Source organism: Sceloporus occidentalis, unplaced genomic scaffold (assembly GCF_023333645.1).
Source record: "Sceloporus occidentalis isolate IW3139 unplaced genomic scaffold, rSceOcc1.0.p SCAF_51, whole genome shotgun sequence".
In the NCBI taxonomy this organism is placed as follows: Eukaryota; Metazoa; Chordata; class Lepidosauria; order Squamata; family Phrynosomatidae; genus Sceloporus; species Sceloporus occidentalis.
In genome coordinates, this window is record NW_028317031.1 from 644,628 (window position 1) to 666,402 (window position 21,775).

Consider the following 21,775-nt stretch of genomic DNA (forward strand, 5'->3'; position numbering starts at 1 on the left):
CCTTAATAAATTAGTTGCTCCTCTCCCACACCTCTGATTTTATTAGTGGAGGTCAGTTTGCCAAGCAAGTGTTTCTAAATTAACAGATCATAATAAATATTACAAATCCGCCATTCAGAAAAGATGGGAATGCAACGTCTGCCGCTATTTCCATGTTTTTCTGTTGCATTCTGATTGCATTCTTCAGTGTGATGTCATATTCAAAGCATCGGAGAGTCATTCTTTTTGCCTTGTTCCGCTTCAGCTTCTGACTTGGGTGCATTGGAGGTTACACTGCTATCTGACACTTTAGGGGTTGAATTTCCGTTCATTAGGTCAAAAGGCAGAGGTAAGAAGAAGGTAGCCGGTCTCTCAGACGTCATACACTGCAATGCGTGGAGATACCGCAGCTGAATTGCAGTAGAAGACCCAGATAAGCTTTCAGCTGCCAGCCTAAGTGCCTCAGACACCGATTTTTCATTTTCTGCAGCAATTACCTATAGCGAAAACATTTGAAATATACATGAAAAAAAGTCACAACTGTAACCAAAAGTCTATAAAAAACACATCTCTCAGTCTTTGGGTACCGCCAACAGTATTTCCTGTAGCCTTACCTTGACCTTAGCATGTACTTTGGCTTCTTCCTCTATGGCCATAGACTGTTTAACTTCATCGGGAACTTTTACATTCTTACTGCAAATAAAAGCAACAAAATAATTCTTGAGTTCCCTTAAATATATGAACGAGAGGCTTTAAAGCCCGCCTACCAAGATTTTTTGCCTTCTTTTGGATCAAGAGTAGGAAGGTTAGGTAAAAGGGTTGAACTTGATGGACTTAGGTCTTTTTTCAACCGTATGTACTACGTAACTATATGTACTATGTAAATAAAGTTAAACCTAATGCTATTCCTTCTTTCTCACCCCTCAAGGTTTGCCTTGTTCCATTATCATACCTACATTTCAGTTCTCTCTATTTTGATCCCCCAGTGGCAGGTCACTGCATCCAGTGCCACCTACAAAGAGACAAACAACAGGAAATCTCATGGCTGGGAGCGTCTCTATTGTGAGGCAGAATTATTGGTATTGCTACCATAGAGGTTATTCCAAAATTATGAATTCTGGGCCAAAACAGTAAAGCAGAACAATCAGAGTTAATTAGTTGCTATAGTGATAACTCCACTTTCACTACTTGAAAATGTATGGTAAGCGCCCATTTCAGTTTCTGAGCCAGATCGTCATGTTTTATATCATGAAGATGTTTGGCTGTAACAAATCTCCACATTGGGTCACCAAAGCTAAGAATAAACCAGTCTCTAACCTTCACTTCTTCTCCAATACTTTTTCTCTCCAACAAGACATCTAAGAAAGCTTTGTGTGCCAGGAGACGCTTCATGGTAGTTTGGATGAGTAACTGGAGAGCGCTGGACACGCTGCTCACACTGGTCAGGAAAAGAGATGCGTTTTCCAGGCGGTAATAACAGACTGCATCAACCTCCAACGTCACCAGGTCCTTGGTCACAATCTTCAAAGCCAAAAAAAGAAGATGAAAGTGAGTGGGCTCAGTGGTTTATAGATTGGTGTATGTGACGACTGTGTGTGGTCTTTTGCATGCCGGCCAGTAAGGACACATATTGCTTTTATTGGTCCGAGCTGGTGGTATATTGAAACATCTGGGTGATGTGTTAAATAAACACCATGTGCCATATCACTTTATACATAAATGGGCTTTAATTTCCAATCAGGTGATATCTGTAACTATAACTCACTAATGGTACTTATACCTGTTACATTCACAGTGCGACTCAAAGCTTGCTATTGGTATTCAAAATGATTAGGGATCCAAAACATGCGTTTTGAGTCTATAGAGAGGACACGTTGTTTCAGTAGGGAATTACCTGGTGAAATGGAACCTCAAAGGTCTTTAGGCGAAAGTCCAGTTTGTGGCACTTGTCCAAACAGGGAAGGTAAAAGAACAGACCTGAGGGAGACAGGATTATAACGATACCTAACATATTACAAAGGGGACATTAGCCGTCGCACAGGATCACGTGCATTTTATACAACTAAATGCTCATGCCGTAGGGAGGCAAAACGGGGCAATAGTGCCTGGCAGGCAGAGCTACTGGTGTACCTGGGCGGTTAACCCCAATACTCAGGAAAGTGGCGGAAGTGGAAGGAGCCAAACCTCACTTCCAACCCCATCGTCATCGAAGGCCACTCAGGAAGCCTTGTAACCAGCAGCGATTCCCGTAGCTTCTTGGTCAAATTCCCAAAGTTCCCAGATATGTTTATTTTGTTTAATTGCCCCAAATGCAGATCCCAGGATACCCCACAGAGCTCACTTCAAGTCTCCTCCCTGTAATTATCCCTGAAAAGGGGTACAGCATTAATTGGCCAATCAAGATAGGCCAAAGATAAGCATTGCTTTCCCCTGTCGCTTAAAGGGTTAAACCTATTATTTTAATTGATCTGTGAGCATAATATCAGCAAAGTTGACCTCTTTCACTTGACAAAAAGGAATATCGTATATATTTATGACATTCAGCGATTATTTCTATGCCATACATTGCAATGTATCATCATGATCACCAAAAGTGAAATCATTGTATCAATAAACCCGTCTCATACAATACAGGTTGGAATGTTATTAATTAATTCTCGCTGATCTCTTTTATCCAAAAGAAGAGAACGACATTAATTACCTGGTCCCCTAGCTCTTCCTGGAAGCAGGCGGCCCAGGCGGAAAATAACCACGCGTTCATATTCACGTACAATCTGTGGACAAAAATAAACTGCTATAAAAAGGAGATCAATTCATTATACTTAAAAACGGAGATAATCTCAATTCTGCGTGTATTGTGCTATGCAGGGTTAGCCCTTTTTAATACACAGACAAGTCAATGAGATGAAGGGGTCTCTACAATCCACACCTGTGAAGTTGATATATATTTCATTGCCGTTACGGGGTTAATTTTCTGTACACTTTCTGTGCACTTTAATGCATATGATAGCTGAGTATCCCCTTTAAATGATCATTTTCTGCCTTGACGTAAACTTTCCCTATAAGTTTAATTTTACTGCAAATTTCACCATGTTGTTATCTTAAACAAAAAAAAAAAAGAAAGAAATACTGAAAAATACATTCTTGATACTATAACCTCATTGAGGATAATGTGACAGATAAAAGGCAGGCTGTGCGGCTAGTAAATTTGTTCGCGTAAAGTCCGTACAATCTTTCCAGTTTGTCCTTGCGTTAATACAAGAAACTTGCTGGAAAATGTACGAGTCTCCAAAAACAAAACAAAAAAAACATTTTTTGGCAAAATAGTGGAAATGTTTATTAACAGGAAGATTACGATTCGCATTACATTTTAGAATCAGTTTCATAAGATGTAGGACGCATTTGTGATCCTTGTGGTTCAATAAGGCAACGGTCACAGGACTCACCTTGACACAGAGCCAGATGGACAGAGGGAACGTGACGATGAAGAGCAGAAGACAGCAGAACACGAGGAGCATCTCGCATATCCTGAGGCCAGCGGGTTTCACGCCTGAAAATACACAGCGTCACACTCATTACGCCATATTTTGACATAAAAAAAAATAGCTGGGCGGCAAATGCACATCATTTGCAAAAGAGATGCTATGAAAATCTAAAGGCGCCACACAGCTATCATGTGCATTAACGTTTATATAATGGCTGGAGTGTCTCTTTAAAATAAAAAACGGGAGGTCAGGCATTAAAATGTCCCTTTAAGGTAAACAAACAAGTCCTACTCTTATAAAACATCACAAGGTTCCCATGTTATGATGTCATCCTTTTAATCTTCTGTGATGTATGTACTGTCTACTTTGAAAAGTTAAACCTTTTTAGGTGTACAATCTATGAAAAGTGTATTCTATGTAAAACTGTTATTCAAATTATATATATATATGTATATATATATAGCTTGTCAATCAGCACGGAAGTGATTACGATGTGCGGAGTGTGCCCTTGGCCATTTGCTCACTGTGGCGTGTCTCGCTTTATTGTTAGTCAAACAATGAGGACGTATAAGTTATGTACTACTTGTTATGTCCTGTTTACCCATTGTACAGTGCTGTGGAATATGACAGCGCTATATAAATGAATAAATTATAATAATAATAATATTTACCAGCAACTACTAGGTAAGTGAACAAGCAGCACAGATTTCCCTGAAACAGAGATCATACAAGCAAAAGACAGTTTGGCTTCTATATCCCAGAAACCATTACTATGCCTTTAATATAAACACTAATGCGATGCATCCCCAATATTTATCCTAACGAGAGGAACTTGGTATTTCGAGTCCAGCAGCAGGTTCCTATGCTTGGTATAGAAGGAGGTAACTGCAGTTTGCTTGATGCTCACCATCATCCTTCTGTCCGCTCTCCAGCAGTGCCATGATTTCTGTCTCCTCGTCTGAAACCACCACATCATCCACATCCACCACGGTAGAAACCTTCGTGTCGTTCTTGTCTGGCTCCTTGGGCCTCCCTCTCTTGGACCTTCCTGAGCCTGGGCTCCCTCTTCCCTCCCTCTTGGATCCCTGAGTGGAGGAGTCTCTCTGTCTCTGTGGAGGCTCCCGGGAGGAGCTGCGAGATCTTTTCTCAGTCATAGCTATAATGAGGAGCGAGTGGGCTGGACGGCCCTTATATATGAGGCTGACAGGTGGGATATGTCCACGGGGGAGAGGAAGTGTCGGAGGTGAAGGGCTACAAATTAAAGTAAATAGTTTCTGGGAACAATTATTGCTTTCTACGGAAAGCAAAAATAGTTTCTCTACAGCAATAGTGTTTTCTACGTCACATCTGTACAGCGGGCGATACCAGGGCTGGATGCAGTTAATGTAAGCTTTATAATGGAGGGGTGGGATGGACACCAAGTTAGTGCTTGATTTACAGAATGGAGCGAAAGACTAAAAGCTGTGCCCCACTATATCAAACACGGAGGCAACTACATATCTGTATTAGTGATTCACCCCGCAGTGTATTCTGTCCTAGGCTGAGTAGCTCTAGGGTGGCAGGTCCAGGGGACGGCAGGCACTTTGTTGAAAAACCCAGGGCAGATGTTTGGGCTCCACTACGTGGTGCTGCCTGATAGTGTGATGTGCAAGACTGTAAGCTTGCGAGCAGGGCTCTTTCCACCTAATGTACCGGTTTGTATAGTCTTGTCATACCCCTTGAATATGCTGCGCTATATAAATAAAAGATAATAATAACGGTGGTGTTCCAGGAGTTTCCATATCCTGGCACTTAGCGGTAAGGAGGGTGACAGTGGAAAGGAGGCGGCTGAAGGAATATACATTGCTCGATTCACTTGAGCCACCATGCTTTACAAAAATAATACATTCAAACGTGTGATTACGTTACCATACTCAACGCCTGTCTAAATCTATATGTATGACTTAGAGTAAGTAGATTATAAATAGAATATATTTCAGCCAAATTAGCTTTTCAACTCATTTTGCCTCCTAAAGCAACATTTTAGTTTCAATAACTGGGTGAAGGAAACTATCAAGGTCAAAAGTTCAGGCTGTAAATGTAAACACTTTCAAGAAAAAAGCAGGTTTTCAATCTTTAGAAAGGTCACACTTCAGGCTTTGTAGCACTGCAGAGAGTTTCACGTTGAGAGGCTTTACAAGGCATAGGGAGACTGAGGTCTCTTTTTTAATGGCTGCCCCTTTCACACTTTGAGAGATGGGTGCCGGGGCCCATTTCCACCTGTGGGAAGCGAGGCCTATCTTTATTATTTACTTAATGTTTAACAATCTTTTATATTTATATATATATATATATTTAGGTGACACTAGGCCCAGGCAATCCCCTTGGTATAAAAACCCTCTCGGGCGATCAAGCTCCCCATGTCCAGCCGCCCCATGGGCCAGTTATATGGGAGATGTTTAATAAGCCAGCAGACGTATAGATATATAGATAGATATATAGACCTTGTTTAACTGTAAACATACGGCTTTTCTTTTTAACGTAGGACTCGCCTTGACTATTCCCTGAAGCCACGTAGCGCATGGTCGGCACTAAAAGGATTAATTCCATCCTTGACGGCACATTTCGGCTCTCACTGCTGGCTCGGCTCTGGTAACTTGTTAAATATTGTGAACAACCTTAAGTTTCTGAACGGAAAAATCTTATTCGGGAAGAATATGAAGACAATTCGTTATTCACATTTTACCTCAATGGGGTAATTGAATTGGTTTCAAACAGAACACTAGACTGCAGAATCTGCCAACTTCAATCACTTGGATCAACTTCGAGAAAAACAAACAATAAAAAACGCCTTTAATTGACAATTAGCATGTGTGTCTACTTTAACCCCTTCACGACAAAGCCCGTACATGTATGGGCTCTCAATGCATTGTCCTTAATGGGTTTAAGGACAACCTTTTGTCCTTGAGAGGTTAATATAATTTGTGCAGCCCTACAATCTACAGTTAAAAAAAGGTATTTAAATCAGTTAAACTTCACGTTGACGCGCAAGCACACAGTGTCCGTGGCAAATGTCCATTCCAGAAAACAAGGGAAAATAATATAAATTCAGATTCCGGGGGGTGCTGCTTAAGTGTCCGACATGTGTATACAAAGTAAAGAAACAAAGCAGGCCCAGCAAATACCTATTGGAGGTATTAATATTAGGGATTCTGTCACATTATATGGCGATATATTGCTCAGCACGCCACTAGATCAGAACACGCCGTGTTTGGTGTACCCTATCTAATTTTACACGGCTATGTGGGGTACTTTGACGTAGCGGCAAACCGAACAATATACGGCCATATAATGTGACGCAATCCCCATTATGCTTTTTAATAGTATTTTCTGGGTGTGCGATAATAGGCCAATAACAATTATTAAATATAAACACCTTGCCTGAGAGAGAAGGGAGCGGGATAACGGCAATTTACGTCCATTGAATGATTGCTATTACGTATGCCGTAACCAGTGGCGTAAGCCCTGCCCAACCGGTACCGCTTTATATGACATGCTGAAAAGGCAAGATCAGCCGAGACATTTGTCATGATGCGACCTTCTCTTAATGGTGAGATGAAACCTTTAAACATGAAGGGATAGAATCGTGTGTCCCTGTGTGGGATTCACTCCACACGGAGTCAGCAGAATTCTGAGCTGCTGATCTTGCACGGATCCGGCTTTATTAAAAGCGGAGTTGTTATTCAGCGTAGGGGGACATGCCGGAGGAGGATCCGCTTTCCAACAAATTCCTTCCATGCTAGAAAACTACCATTCCTTCATCTATTCACAACATAGGTAGATCCCGCAACACCAGTTATTCAGCGTGTGTATAGATGAAAGTACCGCCTGCCCCGGTGTAAAACGTAATCAGTACAATAAAAATAAAAGTTTGTGAAATTAACAAAAAAAAAAAAAATCCCACTGCAGACTTGAAACATGGCTGAGGGTTATAGGAGTCACAGTGCACAGCAGTTGGAGTGGCACATGCTGCCTATTCATTCTATAAAGTCTTAAAAAAATGTCTGTGTTGTATCAAGAACATGTGGTTTGATACATTCAACCCCCCAAAACTATTAATGAACGAAGCTGAATTTGCTTAAAAACTGAAAAAAACCCCTCAAATCATATACATTTTACGAACAGGCTTTAATTTAAATCAAATGAATTACCGTAATATGACACAGCAGCAAGATGGCAGATCTCGCATACATTTGGGATAATCTGGAGTCTGAGTTTCCCTTTGGTTCATTTTGAGCATGACTTTTGCCGTTACGTTTACCCAATCCAATATTTGAACAAAAATATTTTCATTTGGTTAAACTTTTTCTTTCACCCCCCCCAAAAAATGCATGTTTGGATTTTTTTTTTCCCCCTAAAAAGCCATTATGGGTATAAATCACACTCTTCAGTAAAATACTTAAAACATACCAATCAAGAATCAATGGTGAAAGCATTTTCTAAACAGTAACCCTTCGAATTTAAATAGTCCATATTTAAGTTGAAAGAGGAATGGGTGAATATAATTTCTATTAAAGGGGGAAATTGGGGTATAAACTCCATGGCATAGAGGCACTGATGCTGCTAATACCCCTTTCGTGTAAATTGAGGGTTGTTAGATTAAAATTCGATATACTAAAACCCTAAGGCGCATGCGCGAACTCTGCTTATCACGTCCTATATGTATCTCGTTTCCATGGGCGGCCCGCCCCTAGTGAGTCACTGTACTGCTGCTGGGACTCATTTGTGTAGAGTACAGAGCAAGCCGGCCCACACGGGTCGGCCGCGGAAGCACATTCTGGTGACTAGCGGTTCCGGGTCACAGTACTACAGGATGTTGACGTCAGGCGGAGGGTGACAAGAGGTGAAGCTGCTGGGTTCGTGACATTGTGTCATTTTCGTGAACGCCACAGGGGTAAGAGAGTTCCCTTCCATGTGTCAACATGCGGCTCATGGTCGTTCCCTTTTATACAGCCCTCTATGGTGTTTGATGCCTTTTATTTGTGGGAGTGATGATTATAATGAAATAAATATGTTGTGCTTTTGATAAGAGGTCATTTCTTAGTCCCTCTCTGATAAATATATATAATTTAGTATGAAAAATATATTTAAAACTAAGAAAAACTATACATAGCCAGTGATAAAATATATATCAACTATCCCTATAAAACCAATACATAGCCAGTGATAAAATATATATCAACTATCCCTATAAAAACTATAAATAGCCAGTGATAAAATATATATCGTGATCATTGTTGATCTTATTACCATGCGCCTACCCAGAATTCCTTGTAGCTGTGTCAGCACCATGGGATTTCTGAGGAGAAAACAAGCCTTCTGGTAGATGTGGATGTGTGATTATTAATAATGCTTCTACTACCCCTTAATATATATATATATATATATTTTATTTTTTTTTGACCAGATCTCAGAAACACGTCATATGCTGTGGTATGTCATGTTTTTCTGATGTAGTCGGTTTAACATATATCATATACATCCTCTTTTTTTTTTGTTTTTTTTCATGATTTTATTAAAAATCTATGTATCTGCAGTAACAAAAATCAAATGTTTGCTTTCATAGACCAGGCTGGAGGTCCAGGGGATGATGTGCAGCGTGTTTGTGCGCATCAGATAGAAAATGGAATCAGAAGTTACTGTTCCCTCTGGCAAAACGTTTATTATATATATATATATATATATACATACACTAATTTGTGGTGGAGTTACTAAAGCAGTCCCCAGACATCTCAGGATGCAGTGCTCTGGATACCTGCATGAAAGTGAATAGTACCCCTAAGTCATTCTTTTATGTCACAAGACATGATAGGAAACCTGTTGTGGACTCTTCTTCACCAACTGTACTTCAACCACACAGGAAAGACCTTTGTCAGGAGAATTCTAACAAACCAACACAACCAATAAACACTTCGAATGACAGTTTTGTGCAGCATCCTGAACTTGTTTGCACATTCTGTTGAGGTGTTTAAGGTGTTACAGGAAGACAGATGTCCAGCGGTACCTATGGTGTCAGCCGAAGACCATGATGTTAGAACTTTTCACAACTATACATAACCAGCAAAAAATCCTCTTATTGGCTTTGACTTGTCTGCCTGGTTCTATACAGCCGGCCGCAGCAGTTCTGTCGCAGATGGTGGCTGCAATCTGTAAAGGTAGCAAAGGACGTAGTATTACGTCGTCAGCTTTAAAAGACAGTTTTGTGCGGACACGTAATATTATGTCCTCCTTCCTTAAGGGTTAGTTAACATACCTAATGGATGTGATATAGTAAGAAGAAGCAGAAAATAAAATAAATGAGTCTCGCAAAACTTCTGTTGTGATCACTTTTAGATTTACTTTCTTTTCTGGTTTTTCAGATGTGTTTGTTCTTTTAGTTATTGGATAATTGTAAGAAGCCACTTTGTGAGCCGAAAATGGATGAGGAACGGATCCTGCAGAGGGTGCAGAAAGAAGTGCGCTCTTTACTTATTGCATCCAAGAAAGGACTGAGTGTTCAAGAGCTGGAGCAGGACTATAGAATGATGATTGGTTCGAATCTTCCTCTGCGAACCCTAGGCTACCGGTCCTCTATGGAGCTGCTTTTGGATATGCCCAATGTAGTCCAGATCCACTCGCAAGTAGATGGCACCGTGATATTAACAGGTATTTACCTTACACTGGCTTCACAGAGGTTGACAAAAAAACATATATATATATATATACACAATCAATAAACCACACAATTTAGGCTTATGGAACCTGAAGTAGATCCTAGTTCTCATCCTTTGGCTGAGGATAATGATTGTTGTAGTTCTGCAATAACCTTCGTCCCAAAGGGTGCCTGCCTATAATATAAATAAGGTGGTAGATGTTTACTGTGATCGTTTGCTACCAAACTACGACGTAGTTCATCAGCATCTTATGGATACGTTATGCTTTAGAACTAGCAAATGAATGCTTATTACAGATCAGCTTTATCTTTGTTCCTACTATTCTGCACCCTGATGCTTGCGCCAGTTTGTGCCTAGATAAAATTTGCACTAACCGTAACTAATGCTGTGTGTGCTAATTCCTTTACATTTGTTAAGATTTTTTTTTATTTTCGTCAAACAAGCGGTGGTCGACGAAGCAACGAAAAGGATTGCAGAGTTGGTTTCCCGGCAGAGAGACCCTGCTAAATCAAAAGGGAGGCGAGTACGGCAAGTGAGACCTAGGTGTCATGTTGACTTGGTAAGACGTGGCAGAGTAGCCCCGGTGCTCCCTGCTGCTGTCAAGAGTGACCTACGAGACCTGCTGTCCATCTCACCATTGCTGATCTCTGAGTTGGAGAAGGCCTTTGTATCTCGCTTTGGACGTAGTTTTCAATATACCCGATATGGGTTTTACTCCATGTTGGAAGTGATCAGGTCTATCGCTGATATCGTTGAAGTGAAACAGACAAGAGCTGGATCATTGCTGGCGCTTCGGAGATCAAATGCCAGTGGCAAAGTGAAAGGTAAGAGGCCATAACATATGAAAATGTTATGCTTCACTGTCTCTTCTTTTCCTGATCTCTTTTGTTTTTCCTTTACCTTGATTTTCCATCTGGCCTGTCGTTTGGGCTTTCATTCCATAAAGCAGTATTTTCCCTTTAAAAATCAAATGCGTGCTTTTATAGACTGTCAGAGGTTCTCAAACAGTGGTGCATCTTCAGCTTGCTCCACAGAATGATGTACAGGAAATTGAATTGTATGTTATGTGTTCCCTTAGGCTATTAACATGGTTATTAAAGTTAAATGTTCAGTGTATATGTGTGTGTGTGTATATATATATATATATATATATATACACACACTATTGACAAAAGTATTGGGATGCCTGATCATTACACCCACAGGGACTTCTTTTATGACCTTGCATTCTAAATACATAGACATTAATATGTAGTTGGTCCCCATTTCACGCCAAAGGTGGGGTTGACATCAGGGCTCTGTGTGGTCGGTCAAGTTCTTCAACATCAAGCTCATCGAACCATGTCTTGACCTTTCTTTGTGCACTGGGCAAAGTCATGCTGGAACAGAAAAGGACCTTCACCAAGTGGTTCCCACAAAGTTGCAAGCAATGGACAATGCTGTGCTTCCAACTTTGTGGGAACAGTTTGAGGAAGGCCCTTTTCTATTCCAGAATGTGCCCCAGTGTCCCAATACTTTTGTCCATATAATGTATATATGTATGTGTGTATATATACATATACAATATAATTATTTGTGGTAGGGAGATGGAACTTTTGTTTACGATTTTATCCAAAATCTATGTATTTGTATTAACAAAAATATACTTTCATAGATTTTTCATATGCTTTCATAGACAATGCTGAATTTTTTGTGGTGGAGTTGCTTGTGTTCAACCCACTTTCTAAAGCAGTCCCCAGACGTAAAATATTAAGACGCAATGCTCTGGATACCTGCATTAAATTAAATAGTACCTTTTTAGTAATTCTTATAAAAAAACATCCTCTGTCTAATCATGTTCCAGGGCAGCACATGTCACAAGACATAAATAGGAAACCTGTTGTGGACTCTTCTTCACCAACTGTACTTCAACCACACAGGAAAGACCTTTGTCAGGAGAATTCTAACAAACCAACACAACCAATAAACACTTCGAATGGCAGTTTTGTGCAGCATCCTGAACTTAAACAAAACTTGTGTGCGTATCCTGTTGAGGTGCCCAAGGTTTTACAAGAAGACAGAAGTCCAGTGGTACCTAAGGTGTCGGCAGAAGACAGAAGTTCAGCGGTAACAAAGGTGTTAGAAGAAGACAGAAGTCCAGCTGTACCTAGGGTGACAAAGGAAGATGAAAGTAGAGGAAATTGTGTGCACAGCCCTTACAGACCAACCAAGACAACAATTACAAACAGTTCATTAGGAAAACCTAAGCCAGTTATAGAGACGTTTACTCCTGAAATACAGAGGTCAGCTATGCATTCAGACCAAGCTCCATTATCTGAATTTGTTAAAGAAGAGAGCTTACATTTTCTTGAAGAGAAGGTATGGTCACCTGGTGTACAGTGCAGTGTCTAACCTTCTTTTATTACTTTATAAAATTTTCTTATCTGTCCTAATCCCCACAATTTTCTTAAAGGGTGTTTTATCACTTTCCCACAGTAAAGGCATCCTAACTTTCTATTCTCAGGAGCCGCATGATTATTCATTCCTATTTAGTTATCTCTCACCTATTTATCATTTTGGTAGAATGCTTACCGGTTTTTCATTGTTTATTGATACTGTATTCTAAAAGCAGAAAAGAAACAGATATACCTTACTGCCAAATAAAAGTACACAGAATGTTATTTTCCTGAAAAACAAAGAAATGAATAAGAACTATGTATACAATGCTTTTTCTTACAGTTGGAAAAAGAGTTGAGACTGTGCTTGGTGCAGAAGGGAACAGGTGGGATGCTGAGTCCAGAGCTTCGAATGGAGATTAAACATGTAGGTGTAATTGTAAGGAAAATTTGTAGAACCTTTACCTTACAAGAATATATGTACAAGCAATAATAGAGCAAATTCCTGTTTGATAATAATGTGTATCAATAATTAATGTCGAAACAGGTTGTGAACCAGCATCCCAAAGGACTTCTGGTTTCCCAACTTCCTTCTCAGTTTAAGGTGAGGATGTGTAGTGGACATGTCTGGATAACCAATGTATGTTGTAAGTTTGTTAGATCTGCCGACAGGGAGAATGTGTGTTCAAAGAACACATTTACAAACCAATTAACACTACTTAGTTTGCTTTGTTTTAAGAGTTACATAGGGAAGGACCTGCAGTACAGAAAACTGGGGTTCACCTCTGTAATGGAGCTAATTGGATCACTGGGGGACATGCTTCACTTGGAAAGCACACCAAATGAAGATGATTGGCATATCTTTGATACAGAAGCGCTGCCCAAGCTTGAAGGTAAAGAGTCAGAAATATATTGCCTTCTGCTTTAATGCTTGGCCACTTCACCATGTATGGGCCATAGTTAACAGAGGTGTATATCAGCAAACTGTTCCCTTTACATTTACCTCTGCTGCAAACCCTAGCTGTTTCCTGCACCATAGATGTGTTTGACCAAACACATCTCCTGACATGGGGTCTACTTACCACCAGTGTGCTTCACCCTCCTGGCTTAGCAAACGCTCTGGAAGAACGTCTAATGAGCCCCCTATGGGCATGCGTAGCAATCTCTCCCATTGATTTAAAGCAGCCAGTCTGGTGCAAAATGCCCAGACCCCAAGGAGGCAGAAGCTGCAGCTTCTACTAAGGATATCTCCATTATGGACTTAATGAGTTTGGAAATGTTGATCTTATTTATTTAAGGACAGCCCATACTTTTCTTCAGCCTTGTTTAGGTACCACGTGAAACTGTATTTGTTTTTCTTTCTCATTTTGTGCACTTCTGACATGTTAACAAATGGGATTCCAAGAACCATGAGTAATAGATTATCAATGAGCGCTGTTTGCTTTGTCTCTGGTAATAGCGTTGGTTTTGGTTTTACTCCATGTTAGATAGCAAAGTGTTTGGCCCAGCAGCTGACCCCCTTTCCAGTTGGAATTCACCCCAGCAACAGCCAGTGCATGTTAAACCAGTTGGGTTCAAGGTCTCTCAAGCAGATGGAAATCTCTGGGTATGAACATGATTTTTACAATATGTATAAACATTTTTTGATCAATAGAATGTTTGACTTCTACATAACAAAATGTATATTGTTCTTGCTCATGTCTGTGTTTACAGAACACATTTCAAGGTTTGTTGACTTTACTTTTTTATCCAAGTGGGGGCCTCAGGAGATACACCTGTCTTCTAGTAAAGAGAAGGAAATCCCTCCAGACGCTGTAATACATCAGAAACTGCACTGCTTACCCCGTATGAAACGTGGCTTCATGGTAGGGGTATTTGTGGAAAACATTACTTCCCCCAGCGAGTTCTATATCCGTTGCTGTGGAAAGGATATGTCTGAGAAGCTGGAAGACATGATGATAGAAATGAGGTGGGAATTAATCATTGCTATAACTTTAACTTAATTTAATTTAATTTAATTACCATATTTTCTTTACCTGTGCTGTATCCTTACAGATCAAGAGTTTAGGAAGGTTAGGTAAAAGGGTTGAACTTGATGGACTTAGGTCTTTTTTCAACCTTATGCACTATGTAACTATATGTAACTATGTAAGATTCCTTGCAGGTGGATTCCAATGACATTACTGGATACGGGACATTTCTGTTATGGCTTCATGAATACAGAACCATTGAATGTGTTTCAAACTTGGAAGCATATAATGACTAAAAACAGCCCTTATGTCAATGGTTTCCAACCTATTAGTAACCACTAACAATATTAGAGATAATCACACAGTACTGTTTTCAAATACAAAGGACACCTGCTCGGTTTACATGAGGACAAGGGGATGGAGCCCATAACCTTATGAATTATCCTATGTGCAAATATACACTTTACAACCACCAGGAAAATAGACTTATAGGTAAAAACAATCTCCATCTGGCTCTCATCCTTAAAATGCGTTGGACACTCCAAACTGCCGATATGTTTTAAACCCCCCTGCAAGGAGTAAGAATTATATGAATAGTATAGAATGGTTCTAAAATTTACTTTTGAAATCATATGGAAAAGAAACAAACTGGCTTGGCCTCATTATAGGGCAGGGGTGGTCCAAAGTTCTTCAAACAGGGCCAGTTTTACGTAACGTGACATTACATAGAACCAGCTATAGGAAAGGCTCCAGGCAAGGTAAAGGTGTGATGGAGTGAGTATATTTTAGGGTAGTGTGTTTTTGATGGATTATGTATGTGTTAGTGTGTGGGTGTCAGCATGAGTGTGGATGTGTTAATGTTTGTGTGTGTGTTTACCGGGGAGGGGGGGGGGGCAGCTGTACCTAATTCCCATTTAAACAGGTATTGATGGTTTCAAAACACACTGTTTCATAGGTCTCACCACTCAGTTATATGTAGTCCATGCCATTGTATGTTATTTTACTTACAGGGTCAGAAACAATATTTAAAATACACTACATTTGCATCTTTTAATATATTTTACTTCCCATTCCTTTGGTGCTCAAGATTTCTATAAGATCTGAAGCACATTCCCAATCTATAAATATCTGGGGTGTGAAGTTTTTACAATGGGAGGCTCATGCATAAGGAGACAGTCTAACATATATTTTTACCACACACCTAACGATTATTATGTCAGAATTCTATGTCCGTTTCTTCCATAAAAAAATAATAGGATAGAGCTATCATAAAATCCCATATATTTATGGGTTTCCTCTGTCCTGTTTTCTAGGCGCTGCTACTCTAATGAATGCGTGTCTGAGCGCTATCTTGTACCGGATCACTGTGTCACTGTGGGGGGGATTTATGCTGCTAGAGTGGATGGAGACGTCTGGTGGTACAGAGTTATATTGCATGCTTTTGTGGGGACTGAAGACGTGGACATTTTTTATCCCGACTTTGGCCATGTGACGACTGTGAAGAGATCCTGGCTACGATTCCTCAAGTAAGAGTCTACAGCTGCTCTGTCTGTAACATCGTCTGAGACCTAGACTTTGTATTTTCTACAAATATCTTCTTATGTCCTGTGTCCATAGTTAACATTCTCTTGGCATATACTTCATGCTGCTGATTCCCATTTTGTTATTCCTGCCCAGTTGTAGTTTCGTGTTCTGCATCTGAATTATTTCTGGGTTACCTCTTCCACATTCATCAACACCCCAGGAATCTGTATGAATGTCTGAGCCTTTTATTGACAGCATTTTGTATGTTGTTTCCAGTCACTTGGGCCATCAACTTATATTTAACTAAGTCATTTCTTTCAATATTTTTATACTTTAGAAATTGTTATATGAAGCTTCCTGCTCAGGCTGTGCCTTCTTGCCTAGCCTTTGTGAGTCCACTGGAGGTAAAGTAATTATTAGAGGTTCTGCAGCCCCGTTGTGTCATCCGTGTCCCTCAAAATAAGCACTCCTTATGTTTTCAGGAAGCGTGGTCAGTACAAGCTACTAAGCGTTTCCAGCAGCAGTGCGATCGCGGTCCTCTAGTGGGGCTGGTGCTGCAGTACATAGTAGATGTTTTATACCTGTTCCTTTGTGATACGTCATCTGATGAAGATGTGTATCTGCACCAGCTACTGACAACTCAAGGCCTGGCTCAAGTGGGCCAAGACCCAATATATTACAAAGTAAGTGGGAAACTAAAAGAACATAAATATCAGATCATCTGAAATATGGGTGGCTGACCTGGGGATTTAACTTCTACTGTTCAAATCTTAACTCAGGACTTTGTACAACACATACAGTAGATTGCCAATATTGTCCAACATGCCTATGACACATTTTGTTCACAGCAAAAATTGTACCACGTATAACACCAAGCAACTTATTCCATGAAATAAGTGAATTCCCGTGAAAAATATATATTTAAAAATTATTAATTTTCAAAGATGGGATATAAGTCTTCAGACATGATTATACATGGTGTGATACTGCTACTAAAGTAATCTGAGCGGTAACACACGTGATCCAGAGCAATGTGGCATTTTGTCATGGGCTGATAGGAGTAGATTCTACTTTACATTAGGTTCCTTAGGTGATGGGGGGTCTGGATTGCAGATATTAATCAAATCCAAGTAACCTGTATGTTTTGAGAGTCTGTCTCCCTCAACAGGTATGAATGTCCAAAACCAAATGGAACACAGAAGGGCAACGAAAAAACAAAAATTAACATTTATTGCAGAAAAACAAGGAATACCATATTGGGCCGATTATAGTCTTTAAAGTGGGGGTGCCGCCTATAATTGGGGTTTAGCGCAGGTGCCCCCCCCCCTTTTTCATTTAGCCCTGCTGCGGGCAGGCAGCAGGGTTAGGATCCTCCTCTTTGGCAGCCGGTGGATGTCTGAGCGATGCAGACAACCCCCGCTGCTACCGGCACTTCCGCCAGGGCTTCTATGAAGGAGCGCCGGCGTTACATGACTAGTTTTTTAAACTTTTAGGACATGTCCAAATTCTTCCTCAGGTGTGAGAAACAGGATCTACTCATATCACTCTCAGCCCATAAAACAAATTACAAATGAAAATGAGGGAATGGGACCTCAGTTGGGAAATAAGACTGAATCATTTGAAATATGTGAGTTTATTGAGGCGGAGGTTCTACTTCAGTTGTCTAAGGTAAGGACAAATAAGTCGATGAGGCCTCATGGGACACACCCCAAGTTATTAAAAGAGCTTGGGGGTGTACTAGCAAAACCGTTAACTGATATATTTAACAAATCATTGGTAACGGGAATCGTCCCAGGGGATTGGAAATTAGTGAATGTTGTGCCCATTCACAAAAAAGGCAGTAGGGAGGAATCGGGCAACTACAGGCCAGTAAGTTAATGGAAACAATGTTAAAGGAAAGGATTGTTAGACATCGGAAGTCACATGGCTTTCAAGATCAAAAACAACAAGGGTTTTCCTCAGGAAGATCTTGCCAAACAAATCTTAGTGATTTTTTTGATGGGTGACTGAAGTAATTGATCAAGGTGGGGCAGTAGACATTGCGTATCTGGATTTCAGTAAGGCCTTTGACACTGTGCCACATAGAAGACTTATAAATAAACTGCAATCTCTGGGTTTAGATCCCAATGTTGTTGAATGGATTAGGGCTGAGTGACAGACAACAGAAGGTTGTAGTCAATGGTGTATATTCAGAACAAGGTCTTGTTACCAGTGGGATACCGCAGGGATCTGTACTTGGACCCATTCTCTTTAATATTTTTATTAGTGATATTGCAGATGGACTTGATGGAAAGGGATGTTTATTTGCTGACGACACAAAAATTTGCAACAGGGTTGATGTACCTGGAGGAAGAAGCCAAATGGCAAACGATCTAGGTAAACTGGAAAAATGGTCAGAGCTGTGGCAATTGGCATTTAATGTGGATAAATGCAAAGTAATGCACCTGGGGCATAAAAACCCAAGGGCAGAGTATAGAATATTTGGTACTGTCCTAACCTCAACGTGTGAGGAAAGGGATTTAGGGGTAATTATTTCTGAGGATTTAAAGGTAGGCAGACAATGCAGTAGAGCAGCAGGTAATGCTAGCAGAATGCTTGGTTGTATAGTGAGAGGTATTAGCAGTAGAAAGAGGGAAGAGCTCATGCCGTTGAACAGATCACTGGTGAGACCTCACTTGGAGTATTGTGTACAGTACTGGAGACCGGATCTCCAGAAGGATATAGAAATGTTGGAGAAAGTGCAGAGAAGGGCTACTAAAATGGTTTATGGATTACAAGATAAACCTTACCAGGACAGGTTAAAGGATCTTAACCTATATAGCCTGGAAGAAAGATGTGACGGGGAATATGATAGAAACATTTAAATACTTAAAGGGAATCAACAAGGTAAAGGAAGATAGTTTATTTAAAAGGAGAAATACTACCACAACAGGAGGACACAAGCATAAACTAGAGGGGCAAAGGTTTAAGGTTAACATCAGAAAAGATTACTTTACGGAAAGGGTAGTGGACGCATGGAATAGCCTTCCAGCAGAAGTGGTAGATGTAAATACAGTAAAGGCATTTAAGCAAGCATGGGATAGGCATAAGGCCAAGATAGATATAGGATAAGGGCAGGTACTAAAGGAAAGTACTCAAAGGTTGGGCAAACTGGATGGCCTACTGGTTCTTATCTGCCATCACTTTCTATGTTTCTATTGTATTGCTCTAAATCACTTCAATGTGTTACCTCCCAGATTACATTGTTAATAAAATGTGGACCCTTTGTGGTCAACTTAAAACCTCATGACTTAACCATTTACTTAGTGCTAATATAGACTAATGTAAATGAATCTAATTAGGTGCCGCTTACTATTTCTGAGACTTCAAGAATGTGTTATTGATTCTGTTGCATTAATACAGTCAAGCAAACCCTTCAGCGCTGCCTGACTTTAGTGGCAACACAAATCATGAAGATACACAGTGGCTGGGATTTTCTATGAATCATTAGTGCCTTAAAACCTCACTCCTGTAAGCAGCTCTTCTCTGCTTGTTACACTACAGACCTCACAAAAGTGCAACCCATTTGTGCATTACCTTGCCCAGCCCCAAGGACAGCCATCTGAGGAACCTCTTGAGAGTCCAGAACAAAATGAAGGTCTTCCTTCTGGATTTCCAAATCCCAGCGAATCTGTCGTGGAGGTAATGCTTCTCACACCTCATTGCATTCATATGTTTAGTGACTCTTAACCAGATTTTTATATGTGTTAAATGAGCCTAGTGATGATAGGTGCGTTTCCCAAATCCCACCGATGTGTACAACTGTGGTCGTTATCAGGATTTGCATTATAGGTCCCTCTCCGTTTGGCGAAAGCTGATGGTTCTGGTATTGTTGGTTAGGATGAGCTGATGAGCAGGCAAGACTGGAAACGAATTAATTGTAGTTTTGGCATGGAAGTCAGTACTTTCAAGACCACATATCTCCAAAATACTTAAAAAGATAAATCATACAAGCCATATGAAGTTTATTAATTTAATTATGCTAAAATTATTATTTTTTTCTCGCTGGGGTAGTATAAATACACAATAGATATGTCTATGTATAAAGTATAAACCATTTATACCGTTGAAACACTTTGGAGGTATTACATTTATGAACATTGACATTGATTTGAAGGACATGTCATTAGGGTGAATCAATCTTCTGATTAAGCTGCAAGTCAGTCATGGTAGTTAGTACTTATTCATGTTCATTTATTGGATGATTGGTGATTGAGTACAATCAATGACTGATTGCAATTTTTTTTCCTTTGACCATTAGGTAAAGGAGGAAACTGTATGTGGGATCCCGTACATTGAAGCATTCCCCAAAGGCAATGATATATGGGATGAGACTTGGTCTGTGTTCGGCTCTGAACTTGGGAGTAGACCCAGTCCCTTAGATGTAAATGAGTGCGAGAAGAAATCCAGCCCAGAGGTTTGTCTCAGATTTTAGCGCTACAGATAAACCCAGGCACTTATATTTTGTATTAAGTATTGGCCAGAGCACAGGTTAAGGAGAAGAGCAGCTCGTAATAGATGCAACCTCTTGTCCATATTCATTCAGTTACAGTCCTCTCCGCCTTCTGAGGAGCTTGATGACGCTAGCATGCTACATTCCTCTTTGGGTGACTTTTACATCTCTTTGATCGAGTCCAAAAAATCAGAAGAGACAAATGATTCAGGACCCCTGACTCCAACAAGAGATGTCTCTGGTCAAGAGACCATAAATCCACTGGATATAGGGCAAAACCCAGGTAACACCAGGATATTGCTGCTCATATATTATCCATTTTTCATATGACATATTCATTTAGTTGTTTCTTTTTTTTCTTTCGATGATCATTTGTCTTCTACATCAGAAGAAAACTTTTCTGGGAAAAATCATGACCTATCTATAGACAGTGAGCCAACATATTACCACCAAACTGGCCTCCGATCTCTGATGGGGTTACAGAAGTTTCGAATTCCTAGAAGTGCGAAGATGAGGGCGCTTGGAGCAGCAGCCAGATTGGCCACTGATGGCGGTTTCCTGAATTGGCCAGAGTAGAGCTTAATGACAGTGCTTGTACCTGGTTAAGCCTCTTTGCAAAGTTACGAGTTATACGTTGAAAGTATTCTTTATAGCAAAAGGCTTACATAGAAATTAGAATTCTTTATAATTTATTCTCTTGGAGAGATGTTATAAGTTAAGGTTAAAATTCAGGCTTTTGTCATTATAAGCCATAGAGATCTGATATTACCAGTTATTGAGGGAACAATCATATTTTGTGTTAAGATTTAAAACATCTGTTCCTCTGAAGACTGAGAAGGTTAGGAAGCTATAGAAAAATACATTGCCGTCCTCTCTGTCCACGTGCTGTATTCTGATCGTTACCACAAGATGGAGATATATTACATCCACAAGAGCAGCATGACTTCTGTAAATGTTTTGGGTTTGTTTTTTTGGAAAATAAAAACGTCAGGAATGTAAGTATTCACTGTTGTCAACCTAAGTCTTAAATTAAAAAGTAAATTTCATGGAAATTGGCATATTACTTTTTCCCCTAAAAAAAAAAAAAAAAGTATATTCATTGCACATAAATGCACAATGACATCTAAGGTGGTGCATCTCATCCAATCACCATGCAGAATACTTACTGTACTTGTCTCTAGAGGGTGTCCTGGCTGTTCCTCTTTTCAGGGAGCTCCTGCAGTTACGTGCTGTCTGTAGGATTGTTGACCCAGAGCAA

General features: G+C 40.1%; 2 protein-coding genes across 2 annotated transcripts; one reads left to right on the forward strand and one right to left on the reverse strand.

Annotated features, from left to right (window-relative positions):
• Nucleotides 1-200: 200 nt before the first annotated feature.
• LOC149288393 (podocin-like) lies at nucleotides 201-4,618 on the reverse strand. The gene is made up of 8 exons (XM_089491612.1): nucleotides 4,372-4,618; nucleotides 3,426-3,529; nucleotides 2,681-2,753; nucleotides 1,874-1,956; nucleotides 1,297-1,500; nucleotides 936-991; nucleotides 594-672; nucleotides 201-476 (listed from the first exon to the last, which is right to left on the reverse strand). Exons 1-8 carry the CDS (start codon nucleotides 4,616-4,618, stop codon nucleotides 201-203), a joined length of 1,122 nt encoding a protein of 373 aa, XP_089347738.1.
• Nucleotides 4,619-9,919: 5,301 nt separating this feature from the next.
• Nucleotides 9,920-21,093, forward strand: LOC149288394 (tudor domain-containing protein 5-like). The gene is made up of 15 exons (XM_089491613.1): nucleotides 9,920-10,148; nucleotides 10,600-10,980; nucleotides 12,000-12,514; nucleotides 12,875-12,958; nucleotides 13,079-13,135; nucleotides 13,271-13,424; nucleotides 14,019-14,137; nucleotides 14,286-14,500; nucleotides 15,815-16,027; nucleotides 16,363-16,429; nucleotides 16,508-16,708; nucleotides 19,569-19,706; nucleotides 20,326-20,481; nucleotides 20,611-20,800; nucleotides 20,906-21,093. The coding sequence occupies exons 1-15, from the start codon at nucleotides 9,920-9,922 to the stop codon at nucleotides 21,091-21,093; spliced, it is 2,907 nt and encodes a 968-aa protein (XP_089347739.1).
• The last annotated feature ends 682 nt before the right edge of the window (nucleotides 21,094-21,775 follow it).

Bases quoted from the DNA above. Each gene is read 5' to 3' on its own strand.
- LOC149288394 (XM_089491613.1), top strand. From the start codon at position 9,920: ATGGATGAGGAACGGATCCTGCAGAGGGTGCAGAAAGAAGTGCGCTCT. The intron at 16,709-19,568 runs GTAAGTGGGAAA...GTTACACTACAG, and splicing joins AAGACCCAATATATTACAAA to ACCTCACAAAAGTGCAACCC. The intron at 20,801-20,905 runs GTAACACCAGGA...CTTCTACATCAG, and splicing joins GGATATAGGGCAAAACCCAG to AAGAAAACTTTTCTGGGAAA.
- LOC149288393 (XM_089491612.1), bottom strand. From the start codon at position 4,618: ATGACTGAGAAAAGATCTCGCAGCTCCTCCCGGGAGCCTCCACAGAGA. The intron at 673-935 runs GTAGGTATGATA...TTTTATTTGCAG, and splicing joins AAAATAGAGAGAACTGAAAT to TAAGAATGTAAAAGTTCCCG. The intron at 477-593 runs GTAAGGCTACAG...TTTTCGCTATAG, and splicing joins AAGTACATGCTAAGGTCAAG to GTAATTGCTGCAGAAAATGA.